This window comes from Poecilia reticulata, linkage group LG5 (assembly GCF_000633615.1).
Source record: "Poecilia reticulata strain Guanapo linkage group LG5, Guppy_female_1.0+MT, whole genome shotgun sequence".
Classification (NCBI taxonomy): domain Eukaryota; kingdom Metazoa; phylum Chordata; class Actinopteri; order Cyprinodontiformes; family Poeciliidae; genus Poecilia; species Poecilia reticulata.
The window spans coordinates 20,379,868-20,401,078 of NC_024335.1; the positions used below are offsets into that span (position 1 = coordinate 20,379,868).

Sequence of the window (21,211 nt, forward strand, 5' to 3'; positions counted from 1 at the left end):
ATGATGATGATGATGATGATGATGATGATGATGATGATGATGATGATGATGATGATGATGATGATGATGATGATGATGATGATGATGATGATGAGCCATCTGGCAAGTCAATATCAGCCACAGTGGGAGGGCTGGGAGGGAAGTGTTGGTGTGTGTGTGTTGGGGAACGGGGCGGGGGGTTGGAGGGGTAAGAGGAGGCGGTCACCTGACCTCCTCTTGTCCCACATGTGGAGCCATCTGACTAATTGATGTTTTACCCAGAGAAAGGGAGAGACGGCTTTGTGTGTTGTGACCTTCCATGGCCAGGTGTTTCCCAAGTCTGAGCTGCAAATGAACGCGCCACCAGATTAACTGTTTTCCTCCAGACAGCAAGAAAATGGTGAAAAAGACTTTCCAAAATTTTCTTTCTAAGTTTTTTTTTTCTTTTGTATATCATTATTATTATTTTTTTTATGAACAGCAAGTTTTTAAACTTCATTTATTTCAACTGAGACCAAACCCCCAATATGGAACATGGTGGTGGTAGCATCATGCTGCGTGAGGACGTTTTTCTTTAGCAGGAGATGGAACGATGGTTGGAGTTACTGAAACAAAGTAAATACACATCCAGACTTACATGGAATGGTTCAGATGGAACCATATTTATGTTCTGAAACAGCCCAAGAAAATCCAGTTATGATTCTGTATTTGTCTTGTTAATGGATTTCCTAAACAGTGGACCTCTGCAGCTTCTCCAGAGATATCATGGCTATTTCTATGATTATCTCTCTTCCTGCCATTCTTGTCAGTTCAGGCGGAAAATGCACAACACACCTTTGCATGTTTTTATTCATAAATTTTATTTTATTTTTTTAAACCATGCATCACCCTCCTTTCGCTCTAGTTTGTGTTGTTCTGTGGGAAACGGTTGATTGTCTTGTCTTTTCTATTTTTCAACTCCAACATTCATTTCCAAAAACATTCCCTGTCTCACAAACACACCAGACACAAAGGCGAACTCTGTTTTGTCACAGCGGCGCTTCACCCGAGGGAAAGCTGAGCATGCTATCACCTTCCAACCTCACAGGTGGAGCGACACCTCGGGGAGTGCTGATTGTATGTAGGCTAGGAGTTGCAAACACCCATTTGTCTGCACACTCTGTAAAGAAATAAACAAGGGGAGTCTGGGGTGAACATGGCTGTGAGTGAGGGGGGTGGGGGGGGCGATGAAATAAAAAAGGAGCTACATTTGAGCGCGATTCAGCTGAAGCACGGTCAGCAACACCTTGGCACATGGTCGTTGCTTTTGATCACGAGTCAAGTGTGAGATGTACAAAGAGGGTTAAGCAGATTTACTCTCTGACCAGCTTTACAGGAATACTAGAGGGGGAAAAAAAAGAAAACTTTTCCTTGTTCAAAGAAAGAATGACTGCCATCGTCTCCTGCCACATCTCAGGTGGACAGAACACTAGAGGGCTCTTTATAACATCGCTGGATATAAAAACAACATGTCGAACGAGTATAGGTTGTCATTGGCTTGTTGGGTTTCATGTCTGCAAAGATTCACTTTATCTGCAACGCCAAACAATAAGTGAGAACAAAGGCCCCCCGAAGGAAAAGGTGTAATAAAAGAAGGATAAAGTGGGGTTTTTTTTCTTCTTCTAGTACTGGGTCAGATACTCTCCTTTCTGAATGTGACAGAGATGTTAATAATGGTGAGGGATAATGAGAGGGACAGGCTTATTTAGAGTATAAAAGAATCCTGAGACTTCTCCGTCTCCTCTTGATGTGTGGGAATGTTTTAGTGTGTCTTGAAGCTGGTAACTTGGAGGATTTTGACACAACTGTTAATAAGGTGAGAAAGCTTATGTATTGTTTCCACTTGGCAGTGAGAGTGTTATTCGCATCTCTGGCAGACTTAGATTTAAAAGGCTTTATTTCATTTTCATTCGCTGCTCAAGAAGTTGTTTTTGCGATTGCAAATGAGACAGGAATCTCTACGCAACAAAACAATGTTAAACAAGTATCAGTTTGTCTTTTTACACGTCACTTGACATTTAGAGCATGAAAGACTTTTTGGTATACACCTCCAAATGATCGAGTGAAAAATTTTAATTGGCAGTACAGCATTTAAACCTTTTTTTATAAGTGCCTGCCAGCTGTTTGCAATGTTTCTGCTGGTGATTTGATTATTTCTCTTTGGTGACAAGCTCCAAGTCTTTCAGGATGGAAGGCCTCATTGCTATTGCCCTAATCTTTGTCTCCATCTACATAATCTGGCTGGGGCGCCCCAGAAGATTAATGTTGCATCCAGTCAAAAGAAACATGTTGACCATTGTGAAAGATTACTGCAAACCTAAATCTAAATTTGAATGATTCTTGAGCTCTTTTCTTCACGGTTATGTTATGTTATGTTATGTTATGTTATGTTATGTTATGTTATGTTATGTTATGTTATGTTATGTTATGTTATGTTATGTTATGTTATGTTATATATAACATAGAGTTACATTATGTTATTTTACCTATAGTGTTACTTTACATTATGCAATGAAATGTAAGAAAATGTTGGATTATTTACATCACATTTCATTACTTTATGTTATGTTGCATTTTCTTATGTTGTTAGAGTAACTGTCATGTTACATATGTTGTGATATGTTGTATTGCATTATGTCATGTTATAATCTGTTATATTTTGTTCTGATCACAACTCCAAACTTCGGTGCAAGAGTTGATCCTGAAGAATTACGCATTTCGTGCATTTGATAGTTAGGATATATTGCTGCTCTGTGAAAATGATCTTACTTCTGAGATTTATTTTACCGCTTGTCTCTCTGTTATTCATTTAGCAATTCAAAATGGAATTAATTAATATTACTTGTTTATTTTGTGTGTATGAACAGTATGACGCTCGTGCCCTTTTCAATCAGCTTTCCGTGAGGATTTTTGTCTTAACTTGATTTTTATTGTCTGTATTTATTTTTTATATATATATTGTAGCAGCTGACATGACGCAACTTGATCCCTACTGTCTCCTCTTACTGCTCGCCCTGATTGTTGCTAGCCTGGCAGGTGAGAAATAATACGCATTGTTGTTTTGCCAGAATATTCACTTGGATCTGCTTGCAAATGCAACCTTTCGTAGAGGAGAAAGAATGTTTTGTGTTTCTTTGTCTCTTTTAGTTGAGAATGATAACAGAATTGTTGGTGGCACAGTGGTAGAGCCTTACTCTATCAAATATCAAGCCGCTCTCCTGTACAGAGATTCCCTCTTCTGTGGAGGCACCCTGGTTCACCCGCAGTGGGTGGTGTCTGCTGCCCACTGCTGGAGGCCGTAAGTTATTGCAGCTGTCCGCCTTCACCAGCCACACCAACACACATTAACGTGTATCAGAAGTTAGTCTACATCGTGACGCTTAGAATGCATTATCATAGTTAGTCTTTTATGGCAGAAAGAAATAACATCACATAACTCTTTAAATAAACACGAATTGTTTACTTTTTTTTAATAACCTCTGCAGGAATCAACTGATGAAAGTGGTCCTGGGGGAGCATAACATCAAAGAGAAGGAAGGATATGAGCAAATATTTGACGTCTTGTTAATCATAAAACATTACCAGTTCAATTACTGGAACCTTGACAACGACATCATGCTTCTTAAGGTAAAACATGCACTGTGACAAATGTTTGGATTTAGAAAATGCTGAGTCACTCAGAAATGGGTAGTTAGAGCCACTGTGTGGACTGAATGTCCCAGAGATGTGAAAAACAACAGAGAGAAGATAAAAACGTTAGCATGTCAGCTGACGTTATGCACACATTTCAAATCTAATTGGTGTCCAAAAGTAGTATTTAAATTAAATATGCAACCATATGTAAATATATAGCAGTATATTTCAATGTCATTTAGTTATATATATTTTTAATGTGAAGTCCAATTAATGTATACAAGTATTTTTTAGCAATTTTTTCTCTGCAATTATTATTTTATGGGGACTTTTGGGAGGTAATAATAATAATAATAATAATAATAATAATAATAATAATAATAATAATAATAATAATAATAATAATAATAATAATAATAATAATAATAATAATAATAATAATAATAATAATAATAATAATAATAATAAATAATAATAATAATAATAAATGCAACATTTGAAGTCTTTCTACAGATGAATATTTAAAAATGTATGCATGTTATGATTTGGATTGCAACACCAAGTGCAATAATTCCCCCCCAAAAAAGGCAAAATATGCAAAATCTAATGACTAATGAGAAAAAAATGGCATCGACAGTGTAGTTTCATTGTCGCCTTTTTCATTTTTTAAATTCACTTGGACATTTTACAAAGCAGACTTACATGATACCAGTGAGGATTTGTTGCTGAAAAGTATCTTAAATGCATTGCTAACATTTTGAGATGGCCAACCGACTGGTTTGTTCTTCTGTGGTCAGATGGACCGTCCTGCTGTCATCAACGAAGTGGTCAGTCCAGCTATTTTGCCCCGCATGGGCACTTTGCAAAACTTTGCTCGGTGCACCGTTAGCGGTTGGGGAGTCACCTCTGTCTATGGCCAGAGCCTGTCGCCTGAGCTGATGTCTGTAGACGTGGATTACTTCGCAGACTGTTGGTACTACTACTACTTCAGGATCACAAACAACATGATCTGTGCTGGGTCCACTGACGGAGGAAGAGATTCCTGTCAGGTGAGCCACTAAATCACTAAACCAAAGGTTGGAGTTGGAGAGGAGTTGTTGCTTTGCTCTCTGTGTTTAACAATTCCAAGGAAAGAAACAAAAAGTGAGAAATAAGTAACCATTTTATTTAGAGCAGTGAAGCTTTAAGCATACTAAAGTTCTTTTCAAAATTGTTCCACCAATATTAATTTTTAAATACATTTCAAAGTGTTTGACAAATCCAGATATTTTATGAACCAGACCTAGTTTGGATTGTTTATCTGGAAAAACATGTCTGAATGGGAAATGCAGGAATTGACGCTAAACCAAAGGGTGTAACAGCTGATGAGTTCTTGTTTTGCTCTCAGTGTTTAACAATTCCCAGGAAAGAAACAGGAAGTGAGAACTAAATTTAGTTGATAAAATGGTTAGAACAATAGCCACTGTATTACTTCATTTTCTTTGCCAGACAGAGCAGTGAAAGAGGCTTTAAGGATACCTAAGATCTGTTGCAAATTGTTCCTCCAATGTTAATTTTGTTTTACATTTCAAGGTGTTTGACAAATCCAAATATTTTATGAGCCAGACCTAGTTCAGATTGTTTAAATAGTTTATCTGAGAAGAAAAACAAAAAAAAAAAAACAAGAATTGGGGATGGTTGTCACTCACGAAAGATTGATTTTTAATTAAAACCTATTTAATCACTTTAGATTACTTGGATTTAGCTCTAAAAAATATCCCCTTCATTTGTCCCTGCCAGGGAGATTCAGGAGGACCGCTGGTCTGCAACGGCAGACTGGAAGGCATTGTGTCATGGGGCATCGGCTGTGCTTATGCTTTTTACCCCGGGGTCTACACTAATGTGAGAAACTACGTCTCATGGATCGACCGGGTCATCCAGAACAGCTAACCATCCACCAGAAGACCCTCCTCAGATGAATCTTCAAATGGATGCTGAAGATCAAAAGGCTTTTCTGTCGTTTTGATAGTTTATCTTAATAAACTTGAATGAATCTGTTCAGATGACCAAACTTACAGAGTGAAATTTTTTACACTTTTTTTTTTAATCTATGACTGGAACTCAGATTATTCTTATTATTATAACAGATCAACACAGAGACACAATTTTTTTTTTTTTTTTAATAGATACACTTTCATTGTTTTTTTTTTAGACCCTATTTCAAATAAGGTTGCAAATTCATGTCTGGGATTTTTTACCCCTCTCAAACAATTCTTCTAATTAGTACAAAAAAACCCCGCTAAAATAAAGATACATATTTTCTCAAACTGACTTGTCCTTTTTGTTGTTTTGCTCGCCTTGAGCTAAACATGAACACGTATCTTTCAAAATACTGAAAGACACGTGTATTACTTTTTGTGTATTACATTTTGTAATGGACATCCTCTATTACAAAATGTAAAAGAGGATGTCAAACGACGGGCAAATTTACAGTAGAGTTAGAATGACATGGTTTAGAACGACAGCCAGTTAGAGGTATTGTATAGACTGCATTTTCAGACCATGATACCATAGCGACGGGCAAAATAACACACAGAGAAAATGAAAACTGTAGCATGTTTGCTGCACTAATACGCTATTTTAAATTTAGTCAACGCCTTTAGCTGGGAATGTGAAAATTGTATCTGAATGGAATATGTAAATATTCTGTGTTATCATGTGCAGACACACTATCTTACAATAATTAAGTAATTTATTAATATATATTTTTAATCTCAATCTTAATGTAAATATTTCTATTCATACTTTTCTCTACTATTTTCATTACTGCAGCAAGCATAATTTTAACAAAAATCCAGAGTATTTTTGGAAAGGTAAAAAAATGCAACAATGAGAATAATAATAGTGATATGAATTGCAACATTTGAATTCTTTCTGCAGACCAATGCATACTTTAGGAAAATCTGCAAGCTAGGAATGGGATTTCATTTGTAATAATGCAAAAAAGGAATATGCAAAATCTCAGGACCAATCAAAAAAATGGCAACAACAGCGTAGTTGCATTGCTACCTTATTCATTTTCAAAATTAGGGTCAGCTGTGATCATTTTCAGATGGCTGACTGGTTTGTTCTTCTGTGGTCAATTGAACCGCCCTGCTGTCATCAGCCAAGTGGTCAGTTCAGTTATTTTGCCCGGCACGGGCACTTTGAAAAACTTTGTACAGTTAGCGGGTCTATGGCCAGAGCCTGAGCTGATGTCTGTAGACGTGGATTACTTCGCAGACTGTTGGCACTACTACTACTTCAGGATCACAAACAACATGATCTGTGCTGGGTCCACTGATGGAGGAAGAGATTCCTGTCAGGTGAGCCACTAAATCACTAAACCAAAGGTTGGAGTTGGAGAGGAGTTGTTGTTTTGCTCTCGGTGTTTAACGATTCCAAGGAAAGAAACAAAAAGTGAGAAATAAGTAACCATTTTATTTAGAGCAGTGAAGCTTTAAGCATACTAAAATTCTTTTCAAAATTGTTCCACCAATATTAATTTTTAAATACATTTCAAGGTGTTTGACAAATCCAGATATTTTATGAACCAGACCTAGTTTGGATTGTTTAACCAGTTTATTTGGAAAAACATGTCTGAATGGGAAATGCAGGAATTGACGCTAAACCAAAGGGTGTGACTGCAGAGGAGTTGCTGTTTTGCTCTGTGTTTAGCAATTCCAAGGAAAGAAACAAAAAGTGAGAAATAAGTTTAGTTCATAAAATGGTTAGAACAAATATCCATTTTATTTAGAGCAGTGAAATTAGCTTTAAGCAAAATTGTTCCACCAATTTTAACTTTTTATTGCGAATTAAAACCACCTCCCCTTTTCTTCATGACGCCATGTTGGGTTGGTTTCCGATTGGCTGTATGACTGCACCCTCACCCCTTTTCCCTCTGTCCTTTTCACATTTAAAGCAGAGCCATATCATTCTCATTTAGATGCTCAAAAGCAACCCAACAAGATAAAGGACGCAGGATGGACCAAAGGCACTTGTCACAGGAGGAAGTTAAGGAACTGATTGATCAGTCCCACAAGGCCAAAGAACATTCTTACTCTCCCTACAGCAAATTTAGAGTGGGAGCTGCAGTCAAGACTCGAGACGGCCGCGTCTTTACAGGTAAGTTGTGGGTGTGGACAGCTGAGGAAAGCAAATAGAATGATCAGAGGTTGAATTTGATTTTCGGATGAACAGAAAACTAGTAGCATTGCTTATGACTGGGCTTCAGGAGTTTTGAAAAACTGTAAGTACATAGTGTTCAGTGTTACGCAGTCTGACTCAGTCAAATCAGTTCTGACTTCTGGGATAAGATACTCAGTTCATGATCTAAACGGCACATATGTAGGTCTGCTGTGAAACTGATGCTGCTAAATAATGTTAATTGTTACCCAAGAGTTAACTATGTGGAAAATTCAGAGTAAAGGATTACAATCCAGCCTATCAATCAATAATCCTCTCAGGTGACAGGGCGTCATAAGTCCATCTGACAGAATCGCATGCTACCTTTTAATGATATAGATGCAATCTGTGACTACCTCACCTTGTACACGGACACAGATGTCCTGTCAGCATTGCTGGACAGCACAAAGCTTGACAAGTCACCTGTTTTCATCACACGAGGGGGTTGGGTGAAGGGTGGTGAGGTGAATGACAAGCAAACAGCTGGGAGTCCAAAGACCCAGAGAGTCGGTCACTGTTTGGAAAGACCTGAATAAGTAAATAAGCCGGCTTTTTTAACCTGTAGTGGGTCTCTTTACAGGATCACTCATTACGTCTGTTTGTGCCTCTGTCAGGTTGCAATGTGGAGAACGCATGTTACAATCTGGGAGTGTGTGCCGAAAGAAATGTCATTGCAAAGGCCGTGTCAGAAGGTTACAAAGACTTCATTGCCATTTCCATCGCCAGGTAACTAGCGCCTTTGATTGGTATGTGGAATTCACCCTGGACAGGAATTTGTCCTGTAGACCCTTCTGCATTATCAAACCATGAGTCACTTCACATTGCATTTCTTTTTGCAAATCAAAATGCCTAAATAATTATACACAGTTTCACACAAGTTTGATAATAAAATGATACATTCTCAGACATAAAAAGCCCTCTCTACTCAGTGACACTATCCAGCTAAATCTGAGTCATTGTCTCCCAATGGGGAAATGCATTTATTGTAGTTTAAAGGAAATTGTGCCTTCTGATCTTTCAGTGATATGGAAACAGAGTTCATCTCCCCATGTGGAGCCTGCAGACAAGTCATGAGAGAGGTATGATGTGTTTTTGTACTATCAATACCTGTTTTTTTCTGTCTCCAGGCAGTACATATTACAGTAGTTTGAGGCTACATACAAAAAACACAGGCAGTACATGTATTGCTGAGTAATACATGGCATCTTATTATGAATTTGTGAATGAACCATCTAAGATAGAAAGATAAAGATAAGTATTTATTCTTATCTTTTTATTCTTCCAACTACAGTTTGGGTGTAAATGGGACGTTTACCTTACAAAGACCGATAAGTCGTACGAGAAGATGACTGTGGACGAGCTACTGCCGCGCTCTTTTGGCCCCGATGACCTGTCCAACAAGAAGGTGTCCAACATTCCCAGCAAACACTGAGCTTGGATTATATGACAAGTTAATTTACAGAAACAACATGAGGTGTACTCTGTTTTAGCATACACACAGCCTTCTCTACATTTATTCTCATCTTTGGTAAAGTATGAGTAAAAAAAAGGAAAAAGAAAATATATATATAGAATAGAAGCATATCTATCTGCAATTGCGTAATCTCAAACTGAAAACTGTGCTTGAGAATAAGCATTGGTCTTTACCTCCCTTATGTTTAAAGCTTATCATAAATTTGCCTAATTTGAATAATTTGATTGTTTTCATGTTTTTTTCCATGTTGGGGATCTAAGATACAAAGTACTAATTTGAATAGGTAAATGTCTAATGAAAAAAAAAAATCAAACGAGTTTTTCTAAAAGTTTCAGTGAAGCTATTGTACTGCAATAAAAGAAATTGACTTAAGTTTTTTTTTTGTTTTGCACACACCTTTAACAGTAAACATTACATGTTTAGCAGCAGTTATATTTATGATTAATATCAATTTTTGTATTGTCTGCCAACAAACAATATTTAAAAGTTCTATATCTGCATTATAAAAATATGAACAGATTTGTTTTCAGTTTTGCACCACTGAGTCAAAAACAACTGATGCTCTCTTAATGTAGATAAAAAATATTTATTAGTTCCAAGAAGCAAAAACAGAAATTGATGCACACATTTTAATAAATAAACATTTTCTGAAAATGAGTCCTCTTTCATTTTCTACAGTTAGACCAGAAAACGATGTTAAGGTTTCAGTGTACAACAAATATTACTTGTTGAGCAGCAAAGGATCATTAACAGTTAAGGAATTAATCATCAGGAAAAGTGAAATATTTATGCAGTGGGAAAAATAAAAACATTTATCCAGCAGCGTTTTTTGAGTCTACCTACTTGAAGCTTACACGTTTGAGGTTAAAGGTTAAGATTTACAGAAGGACAGAATAATATGTTCCGACTGTTTCTCCCAACTTAAGACAAAAAAATTTAGTTTTTAAATGAACATTTCCGACCGAATATCCCTATTTGATGTGTAAAATCTCTTGAAGCAGTTTCAAAGTTTAAATTTCCATCAGCTAAAAAAATTAAGGGGGAGAAAAAAATACGTTTTGTGATTAAACTGAAAAGTGTGTCTGGTAGATTTAAAGAAACATTTGGCAAACAGGTTTCCTCTGACTGGATGTAATAACTGCTTAGCACTGAGGCAGCCTAGTTAAAGTCCTGACTGGGATCTGTAAGATTCATGAATTTTAAGGAGTGTTTGATTGCTGAAATACCACTAAAGGCTTTATCGCTGATCAAGTAATGGCTTAAGTAAGTTTCAACATGTGCTAAATAAAAAGTTCTTGGGAGTTTGAAATCTGCCAGGGGTATGAATAATTCTGAGCCTAACTCTATTCCTTCAGACCACATGCTGAAAATCAATCTATAAAGAAAAGTCTTATTTAAAAAAAAAAAAAAAGCTTCAAAGCTTGTGGTGCATTTCAGAGGCTTGGTGCGTGTTTAAATAATTTAAGTGGTGCAAAAAAATGCCACACACCGAATGACTTCACCTAATAAATAAAAGACAGCAGAGAATCAAACTCCTGGGGTCGGATGAAGAAAACGTGTACACATAAAAAGCCACATACCGCATCCGCCTTTTCTCTACAGATCTTCTTCATGGTATTCATGAAGAAGATAAAAATCTCTTTACCACAGACATTTCTGTAGCCGATATGGCAGAAAAAGAGAAAAGAAACGACAGGACTGAATTATACTCACAATCTGCTTCTCTGTTTGTTTTTGACATTTTCTCTTGAGTTCCAGCATTTAGATGACTTCTTAATGCAACAATAAATATTTAGAGATAAGCTCAGACATTTTTCTTGCTGCTGGATCTGATTTCAGCCCAACAAATACATCCCACATACATAGGTCCTGGATTGGATGTTTTGGACATTAAATATCCAAGCTCTATAATCCACCATACAGGCTGAATGTACATCTCCTGTATGTAAGGAATAGTGTTTGTGTAAGCAGAAGATCTTTCTTGCCTCTGGAAGCTTTTTCATTATCCTGCCAGGGCTTTTCTCAGAACTCTTCCTTGTCATTTTGTTATTTTTTTGCTTCGTCTTTGCTCTTGCGTTTACGTTCAAGTCCATTCGGCTGTGATGAAAGCAGTGTTTGCATCTGGGCCTGTGATTGAGCCGGGTGTGTCTGCACCAAATCCTTTCGACGGATGTTACTGGAGGATTTTCATCCCATGTAATTATGACCGAGATTTACAAATAAAACCTATGGTACGCAACGGCGTAACAAAACACACATAACCAAATAAATGTCCAATTTCAGACAGGGCTAGACACAGCTAACATCTCCTGCACTGTGATTCATCCAGACTGTGTGAATATGACGAAGAAATATGGGACGAGGTGTTGCTGCTCACCAACAGCTCAGTGCCGCGCTACACAGAACTTAAACAGTTATTTGAAAACAACATGGTTGATCTGCAGCTTTCTTTGTTCAGGAGGGGGAAAAAAAACAAAAAAACATAAGGTGCAGCTGTTCTTTTCTCTGACCTCAGCTCTCTGCGGAGAAGGCGCTGGAGGCATCGTTCAGCGTAGGCCACGACGAGACGTACAACCTGGGCAGGGTGCCCTCCATGAGCCGCTCCATCCACAACCCCAGCCTGTCCAGCTTGTGGTGGACCTCTATGCTGGTGGGCCTGCTCGAGCCTCTCTTGGGGACGGCTCTGTCTTCCCTGGAGTGAGAGCGGGAGCGGGAGTGGGAGCTGGACCTGGATCTGGAGCGCGACTTCCTCTTGCAGTCGGAGGAGTCGGACGACGAGTCGTCGGGGTCGTCCCCGGTGAAGACGGGTCTGAAGAGACAAAAGTACTTCTTGTGGCCGTTGAGAGCCAGGACGTGGCCCGTGTAGTCCGAGGACTCCTCGTCGTCCGAGTGGCTTTCGCTTGGCCCGGCGGGACAAGCGGAGCGAAGGAGCGAAGGCATCCAGTGGCGGTGCTTATCCGCGTTGAGGAAGGAGAAGTGGAAGGTCTGAGTGCTGAAGTAGGACAGCAATTTAAGGATGGACAACAGGAGTTACGGGTCATTTCTTAACACTGCTGATGCATCTTAGTAGGCTCACCCAGAGAAAGAGAAAACCTCCTTTGCAAACTTCCGGAGCAGAGCGTTCTTGGAGGCGTTGGTGAGCACCAGCACAACGTTGATGTGGCCCGGTCTCAGCTTTACCAGGTTACTGGTGTAGGTGACGTCTGTTAGCTCTGTCACTTCCACAAAGTCCTTCCTCGGAGGACGGCTGCGAAACAACAAGGGGAGAGGAGAGTTGACCGGAGAACAACAGCGTAAATGATGCCAGGAACTCCATACTTTGGGAATATTTGGTGCATCGTTGAAATGGATACAGGTGCATGTAGGGATGTGTATAAAAACATTATTTAAAAAAAATGTATTCCACTTTTTCTTACTGAAGTAAAAATTCACCCCGAACATTTTTTAGAAACGTTTAACAATTAATTTGAGCACGCTTAATAAGAGGGGAAACACTTGTGTGTGTGCGTGTGTGTGTGTTGTGTGAAGCAATTATTGTTGACGATGATTGATGATAGACTTTTAGTCAGCTCCACCCGATTTCATTTTAAATCTGGAATTTCAGAGTTCATGACACCAAGTACTTTGACAGGCCCACAGCATGACAGATCCTCCACCACTCAAGCTTTTGGTTCATAAAAAACAAAACGGTAGTGATTATTGCAGAGGAAGGACGCAGTTCCAATTAAAGTCCCAGTGGAGTTTTGTAACACATTTGTGTCTGTGACTAAAAGCAAAGGTTTCTGGCATGTCACCCAAACACACTACTTGGTATGTGTAGCATATCTAATGGTTGTCGAGGAGATCTGGTGACTCCATGATGCTGGAGTACAGCTTTAGATTTTTTTTTTTTACATTTTTCCTACCATTCTGCTCACTGTGTGTTGTCTGAATGTTAAATATGAGTTCTGTGTCGCATCATAATTATCCACCGTTAAAACAAAAAGTCACTGACTACTTAGAAAGGTCCTAGAAACCCTAATCAATTGTTAAATTAAAAGTAAAGTATGAATTGAAGGAGAAAGTATACATTTAAGAAAGTCTATAGATTTATTTTAGTCATTGGGAACATGTTGTACATCTGGACTAATTCGGACAATTTTTATAGCAACGTTTTAAACTTTATTTGTATTTGCCAAATAAGAATGACTGTAAATTTACTTTTAAAGTTAAGTATTTTGCTCATAAACATTTCAAAATTAGCACTTTTCAAGCCCAGCTCAACCAGAATCTGAAGTTGTTTAAAGTCCAGAAAGAAGTGAAATTATCCATTTTTCCCTTTGTTGAGTGTACATTTACTCAATTAATAAAAAAAAGGTGATGTGGTAAATCAAAGATAAGTAATGTAACTAAAATGCCTGCTAATGCAAAAAAACTGAATTTATTAAAAATCGCTACATTTTTTTTCTTGAAATCAAAGAAAGAAGTCTTTCAAATTAAACATTTCTCAATTTTCTTTTGTCCAAACTTATCAAAACCTGGAAAATGGTTAAAAATAAATAAATAATAATAATAATAATCTATTTCAATACTGTGTATAGAACCTTGCCTCAACATAGTGGCAAATGTTTTATTGTTTTGTGAATAAAACAAAATGTTTTATTGTTTTCCAATTCTGCTTAATCAAAATTCCCGCTGAGCTTGACGGGAACCATCTTGCGAGGTCTCGCATTGATTGGACTTCAGAGAGATAAAATTACAGTGATATCAGAGCTGATATAAGCACTTGTGGAAATTCAACCAAAAAATGTTGATGCAAAACTGACCAGCTGCAAATAATTTACCCATTTGTGTTCAGGCATGCTCTGCAGGAGCTTGTCTGAGACTAGGAGTTACTAAACCCAGTAGATCGTTACAGATATTTAGGCGAGACGTCTCGTACATTGGGTCCATCTTGCGCTCATTTCAACTCACTGCATTACCTCGAGGTATTTGCTCGGCTTGATGCATCATCCTCTGTTTGAGTTGCGTTTTGCTCCTTTGGCTTCGGTTTCTGAGGTTTGCTCTCGCTTGGCTCACTGTGAACAGCGGCAAACGAGAGAATGAGAGGTGAAGGCTCTTCTAGCTGTGAACTAGGAGGTTAGATTTCTGCACACTCATTCAACCGACTGCATTAGATGAAGACTCACCTGAAAGCCTGAATTATCACAGTACCAAAAAGAATGAAGAGAGCCGAGAAGATCAAGGACAGGATAGGCATCATCTCTCGCCTATAAGTGGGGAAAAATATGAATGTTATTTTTAAAAATGCATTAAAATTCCCAGACACAGGTGGATTTGTTGATTCACTCCCATAAAAAGACACTGTGTTGCCAATTTGGTCCCTAGTTGTTGTATAACTTTCGAAGCGGAGCACTGCAGCTTTAACAGGACAGACTAAATAAGGACCAACGCAGATCTTAAAGCGTCATCCGATCTTGTTTCAACAAACAAAGTTGATCTCTTTTTGCGTCGCATTCTGCCGTTTCCTGAGGGAGTACCGTCTTACCAGTTTGAGTAGAGAAGGCCATCATATATTTGAAGGACGCAATCATACGCAGCATTCATCCACTGAATGATAAAAATCTGGAGAAAAGATCAAAAACGCACACAAAAAAAACCCCAGCAACATCCATTAAAAATTAAACATGACTGCAAGGCAAAAAAATAAAAAATAAGAAATGCAGCTTTCTGTCTCCAAACTGCGATCGGGTGACTTACCGGAGCCATCTCGTTGTTGAGTTCCGGTAAGGTTGTGTCTGAGCTCAGGTAGGTGGGGTCTTTCTGCAGCAGCTCCAGCTGCTCGTGGAGCCGGTACTTGTCCTCCTGGCTGCCGTTCCAGCCGCTGCTCACGGAGCGGAACAGCACCCTGCCTGCCTGACTCCGCCTCTCCAGAATCACCACCTGTCAGTGTTATCGGAGAGCACTTTTAAACCGAGGCGGCGCGGCGCATTGCACGTCGCATGTCTGTAATCCGAAACAACGAATCCTATACGACTTCATCGTTTTGTGTGCTGTCAACGGAAGGGGAGGGGGGGGGGGAGTGCTGGGAGAAAAAAAATTAAAAAGTTCATCTTGTCCTTGGTGTTTGCTGATTCTTGTGCGTGAACCGACCTGAGGGAAGGCGGCAGCCTGGTTGGGTAGTAGCGCCTGACAGAGAGGCTGCTGCTGACGTTGGTAGACGTATGCGAAGCGTAGGATGTCTTTTTTGTTAGTAGTGGCAAAGTCCACGAAAGCCTTGTTGCCTGGGAGGAAGGCTTCGTCTTCCCCAGTGATGAGCAGCACACAATACCTGGAAAAAAACAAAACAAAAAAACCCCACAAGTTTAAAGTAGGGTTAGGTTATGAAACAATAACTCTGACTGAGCCGCAGAATGAAGCCAAATGAAGAGCAATACATGAAGAATGTCTGCTAGAAACCGCAATTGGACATTGTGGTAGAGGTTCACTTTCTGGCAGGAAAACTATTCTAAGCACAGTCAGAACAACAATGGAGTGATGGAGACCTCTAAAATAAACTGGACATCTGTGAAAAGGCTAGAAAACTGATGGACACAATAATGATTTTTAAAATGATTTTAGAGTCTTAGTTTCTGTCTCGCCCAAACATACTTTGTATGTAGTGAAGAAGTGTAAGGGGCAGAAAAAATTTTTATTGTAAAAAGGGGTTTAATCAAGCAATCTATAAACATACTATAACAACAATCTGCTAATTTTCCTTACTTCCTCCGTCGGTGGAACTGCTTAACGGGACACAGCTCGTCAAAAAGCTGCTGGTTGACAAGCCGTGGCACCTGCAGGAATTTGTTGTTCGTAACAAACTCGTCCATTAGCTGCTTCTTCATCCCCCTGGCCTGGAAGAGACAAACGTCAAGAGGAGTTCAAAATTTAAATCAAACAAAAAATATATATATATTTTTTTAATAGGCTTTTTTTGAAGCCCTGGGCTTCAGAGAACACAAGTTGTACCTGGATGATGTCCACAGGCTTCTCTGTGTCCTCCTTAAACAGCAGCATGGTGGGAGCGTAGGTGTTGATGTTGAACTGCCGCAGCAGCTTAGTGTTGGTCGTGGCGCCTTGATCCACGTAGCCAAAGCGAATGTAGTCTCTAAAGGCAAAAGCTGTCAACTGAAGGAGGGTAAGGTCGAAAAGAAAGGAATGATGTCAGAATACATGCATAGGCAAAACTCTCTACTTATAAAATAATATGTCATGATTTTTTTTAGCTTCAGTCCAAGACGTTGGCCAAATGTTTTGCACCATTAAATATAAAATTACCACATTGTTTTGCTCACATCTCCATTTTTTCTTTAGGTATCAGTAAGGGACATATTAAACTTTTCAAGACCATTTACCATTATGATTTAAATAATTACTTTAATACAATTAAAGTCATCTTAATAGCTTACTAAGTTCAGTCTAACATGACAACTTAATCAAATTTAATGTAACTTTGTCAACTTAAGATAAGTGTTTTTAGATTTTAATCTGAATACTTTCACATCTACAGATTTTTTAACAGCACTGCTTTCTCAAAAGGTACTGAAAATTGGGATTGCTGCAGCACACTGGATAGTGTAAAGACACTAAGAGTGTAAATTGTAATAAATCCATTAAATCATTTTTAACGAAGGTACAATAGGCTAACATGAGGAGCAAAGTTATTCACGCTGAACGTTATTTGACAGTGTAATTAAATCCAGATCCTCAGCGGGATATATATTGAAAGAAAAAAAGACAGGAAGAGACGATAAATTCGATAATTAAAATGAGGTCAATAGGTTTAATTTATCGTGCAATTAATTGATTTATCGTTTATCGCGACAGGCCTACTGTCAATAACATCAAACATAATCTAAAGAAAGTATTTGTTCTTGATTTATCCAAGGATTTTAATCCTGTTTCTATTAAAAATGGTCAAACTGTGACCTTTCCATACAGATAAGTGTTGCCTAGGCGACGAGCAATTAATGGTACATGTGTAGGTTAATAATACATTTTCACATGGCTGAAGTGGACCAGATGCCTTTACCTTATAAAGAAGAGGCACAACAGGAACTTGGTCAAACAGCAGCAGACTGGGTTTATTTTCCACATGCCACCGGTCAAGAAAAGCCTGATAGTTGTTGTCGTCGATCTGTAAGAGAACATCGTAGAAGTTAGTAAAAGACAGACAAGTGTTGGAAACAGGAAAACCAAAGGCAATAGAAAGTAGGTGTGTTTGACCCTCAGCCGTGTATTTACACCTCAGTTTGCTAAATGCTGATTTAAATAAAGAACAAAGCCACCGTATCTCTAGTGTGACTGCATGGAAAAGGAATCAACCGCAGAAGCAGCTGTGAGGCAGTAACTCCAGAGAAACCTTTGTAAAGGTGAAATGAAAACGCAGTTACCCTCTCCACCAGGTTGTGAGGCAGCAGATCCTCCACAAACTGTCGCAGGTGCTCCCGAACCACATGCTGATGGAAGAAGGTCATCCTGCCGTTCACCAGCCCAATGATGGAGGGAGCCCGATAAGCTCCCAGCTGGTTGGCCAGACGACGCTCAGAACCCACGTCCACGATGCCGATACCCACGCCTGATTCAACATCGACATAAGCAGCGATACAATGAGGTAAAAAAAAAAAAAAAAACAAACAAACGTGGTCAATGGATAAACTTGTATAAATTTGTCATATCTAAAAGTGAACTGCTCATCTAGGTGTGATCTAGAAAGCTGTGGAAACCTTTCAGGATTTATTTTATTTTGTATATTTTATTACACATAAACACATGGGCCTTGTATCCTTATTAACAAAGCCTAATAGAGGAATATTTTTAAGGTCGACGCAAAAATCAGTCGAGATATGCAATAATCCACTTATTTATTGGATAGATTTGTTTGAAACCAAATCAACTCTACAGACTTTGATATGTTTAACACACGCTGCTTTATAGCAACTAAAACCCTTTTAAATAAGAGTATTAAAGGCACATTTAAATGATTCTGTTGGCAGAATGTGTAATCGCATGTATTGATAAAACCAATTTAAAACAGTTGTGTCAGCATTCAATAAGTGTTTCTTAAAATAAAATAATATCAAACATCTTTTCAGACCAGGGCTGCACAGTGGCGCAGTTGGTAGAGCTGTTGCCTTGCAGCAAGAAGGTTCTGGGTTTGATTCCCGGCCTGGGGTCTTTCTGCATGGAGTTTGCATGTTCTCCCTGTGCATGCGTGGGTTTTCTCCGGGTACTCCGGTTTCCTCCCACAGTCCAAAAACATGACTGTCAGGTTAATTGGCCTCTCCAAATTGCCCCTAGGTGTGAGTGTGTGTGTGCATGGTTGTTTGTCCTGTGTGTCTCTGTGTTGCTCTGCGACAGACTGGCGACCTGTCCAGGGTGTACCCCGCCTCTCGCCCGAAACGTTAGCTGGAGATGGGCACCAGCACCCCTCCCGACCCCACTAAGGGACAAGGGTGCAAGAAAATGGATGGATGGATGGATGGATCTTTTCAGACCAATCAGTCCATCCAGGATTTTGTGATTGTGTGTGTTTTTTTTGTTTTTTATTTTCAATCAAAATCACAGATCTTGCTGTGCTAATTTAGAAATATTTGTAAGGAATTTTTATGACATTTGCGCTAATGTAGGATGCTAAATGTGAATTTTTATTAATCGCTGCATCAATCACGGACTGACTTGACATCAGGTAAGGCTGAGGTAGCAGTCACTTAAACCCAATGTTTTTGGCCAATTTTGAGAGAAATTTGCAGCAAAAATGACAAAAAAAAATGTGGGGAGCTGTTGAGTTTGTGTGAATTTTGCAGGTTTGTGAAAAACCGGAGGGATATATTGATGTATTTTGGAGTGTATAGGGTGACTTTAAAAAGCTACAGTGGGCCAGATTTGGCTCCCTGGCCTTGACTTTGACACATGTGGCATGGAGTATTGTTACGATTTTAAAAATACTCAAAGCCGTACCCAAAGGTTCCAGCTCTACCACCGTCTCCTTCCACACTGGCTCGATGTGGATGCAGGCAAAGCACCACTCAGAAGTCACTTTGATCAGGTACGGCCTCTTGTAGCTGTCTGGGAGAATGTCGCTGTTAAACTGAGCATGGTGCAGCATATACTTGCTGTCAGCAAAGTCTCTGGACCTGGAACCAGACAGAAATGTTTTTGTGTTGGGGTTTGCCAACAAGAAGCTCTGCAAAATCAAGAATCTGTACATGCATGCAAATTAAGAGGAGTTTGCAGGGGTGGACTAACTTTGATCTTTGGACAGTTTCCCTCCCAGCTATCTTAGAAAAGTAAGAGCCCATTTTGCGGGAATAATTTTTTTAGGTTGATATATTTTCAGATACTTTATTGGTTATTTTGGGGTAGATTCTACCCTGTAGCTGCACCCATCTCCTTTGCATTATTAACAACAACAAAAACTATAATACCTGGGGAAATGGAAAAAAGACTCATCAAAGTAGAAGCTGTTGTCAAAGTGGCGGAACCCATGATGTTGTGACTGTCCGAAAGGCTGGTTTTCATCCATCTGCCCATAGCGGTCAAAGTTGGACCTTCGCTCCTCATTTGACAGGATCTGTGAGTAAAAACAAAAGTGAAAGGAGACCGTTTTTATACTCATAAAACAAATAAAGTCAACATAAGTAAGGAATTTTTATACTCATTAACGATATAGTGGAACTGAAAAGAAGATATGACAACAAGCAGTTGTGTAGCCTGTATAATATTTCTTCAACTCACCTCGTATGATTTGGAAATCTTAATAAACATATCTTCAGCATTGAGGTCCTTGTTCTTGTCCGGGTGCCTAAAAAAAGACATCATAAACAATAGCATATATTTAGCCAACTGCAACATATTTAGTGCTGAATGACCATGTGGCGCATTAAATGATCAGTAATCATTGACACCGGTTTTTGTTGGAACATGACAGACCCACAATACAAACTAATGGCCTCTCTCACACACTTGTGTTACTCACCATTCTCTGGCCAGGTTCTTATATGCCCGCTTAATTTCTACCTGACTGGCCCTCCTGCTGACCCCCAGGACTTTATATGGGTCAAGCTCATTAGTCGGTCGCACCACATGTGAAGTAATAATTAGTAGAAAGATGGCGAGAGTGACTGGACATGTCCGAGCAATCCAAGCGGTGCTCCGATCCGTCATCATCTTATGCTGCTGCTACAGTCTGACGTTACGACAGTTAGCTATCATAAAACGGAGAATAAACCTTACATGTTCAGATCAGTGAAGGTTTGAACGTCAAGTCGAATTACATGTAATATACGACTGCTTTACTACGACAAGGCCATAGTTTTCCTTATATGATGGACATTAGCAAACCGATAGCGTCATGGCGGCCAAAGCGACCTATGAAACGCAAAACTTCCGGTTTGACCTTTCAAAATACTTTTTTTCTGATCTCCTGAAATGACCAAATAAACAGATAAAAATAAATGAATCATAGAATTGAACAAAACGTGCGTGCCAAGCAAAGCTGACAAGTGCGGCTCGTGTATTTTCCGATGTTCGCGTTTTGACAGCAAGCAAAACGAGAACATCGGAGTGAAAGAAAAATGAAGGTAAACAATATAGAATTTTTGAAACTCCCTTAACATTGTCCATATTTTACAAACACTACCTAATTACACCAGTATTCTGTTTTCTCAACATACTTGTAACATATTTTTTAGATTGGATTAGTTTTATTATTATTAACAGTAAGAAAATTATTTTACATTGTGAACATACATTGTTTCAACAGTCAAAATCCAGCTGTGGGCTCTAATTTTGGAATGTCTGTACAACATCCTGTGTGCCTCCAAAAGTAAAATCTGGATCTTAATGCGCATGTGCCAGTTTGCA

At 38.9% G+C, this 21,211-nt stretch overlaps 3 protein-coding genes across 6 annotated transcripts; 2 read left to right on the plus strand and 1 right to left on the minus strand.

The window, feature by feature from the left end:
* The first annotated feature begins 1,717 nt into the window (after window positions 1-1,717).
* LOC103464915 (trypsin-like) lies at window positions 1,718-5,696 on the plus strand. 2 transcript variants are annotated; one of them, XM_008409320.2, is made up of 6 exons: window positions 1,718-1,834; window positions 2,986-3,054; window positions 3,166-3,316; window positions 3,504-3,645; window positions 4,449-4,700; window positions 5,431-5,696. In XM_008409320.2, exons 2-6 carry the CDS (start codon window positions 2,991-2,993, stop codon window positions 5,578-5,580), a joined length of 759 nt encoding a protein of 252 aa, XP_008407542.1. In that variant the 5' UTR covers window positions 1,718-1,834; window positions 2,986-2,990; the 3' UTR covers window positions 5,581-5,696. The 2 variants fall into 2 exon arrangements, with proteins under 2 accessions (XP_008407542.1, XP_008407541.1); XM_008409319.1 differs by having other exon boundaries at window positions 1,720-1,834; window positions 2,983-3,054.
* Window positions 5,697-6,666: 970 nt separating this feature from the next.
* On the plus strand, window positions 6,667-10,739 carry LOC103464914 (cytidine deaminase-like). 3 transcript variants are annotated; one of them, XM_008409316.2, is made up of 5 exons: window positions 6,667-6,995; window positions 7,595-7,794; window positions 8,469-8,580; window positions 8,876-8,933; window positions 9,146-10,739. In XM_008409316.2, the coding sequence occupies exons 1-5, from the start codon at window positions 6,973-6,975 to the stop codon at window positions 9,284-9,286; spliced, it is 534 nt and encodes a 177-aa protein (XP_008407538.1). In that variant the 5' UTR covers window positions 6,667-6,972; the 3' UTR covers window positions 9,287-10,739. The 3 variants fall into 3 exon arrangements, with proteins under 3 accessions (XP_008407538.1, XP_008407537.1, XP_008407539.1); XM_008409315.2 differs by having other exon boundaries at window positions 6,668-6,995; window positions 7,592-7,794; XM_008409317.2 differs by having other exon boundaries at window positions 6,672-6,995; window positions 7,616-7,794.
* LOC103464913 (dnaJ homolog subfamily C member 16-like) lies at window positions 10,727-20,722 on the minus strand. Its single transcript, XM_008409314.2, has 15 exons — window positions 20,325-20,722; window positions 20,084-20,150; window positions 19,774-19,919; window positions 19,307-19,482; window positions 17,740-17,924; window positions 17,379-17,483; window positions 16,316-16,474; window positions 16,070-16,200; window positions 15,461-15,638; window positions 15,068-15,250; window positions 14,856-14,932; window positions 14,497-14,577; window positions 14,290-14,385; window positions 12,405-12,575; window positions 10,727-12,320 (listed from the first exon to the last, which is right to left on the minus strand). The coding sequence occupies exons 1-15, from the start codon at window positions 20,513-20,515 to the stop codon at window positions 11,840-11,842; spliced, it is 2,427 nt and encodes an 808-aa protein (XP_008407536.1). The 5' UTR covers window positions 20,516-20,722; the 3' UTR covers window positions 10,727-11,839.
* Window positions 20,723-21,211: the final 489 nt, after the last annotated feature.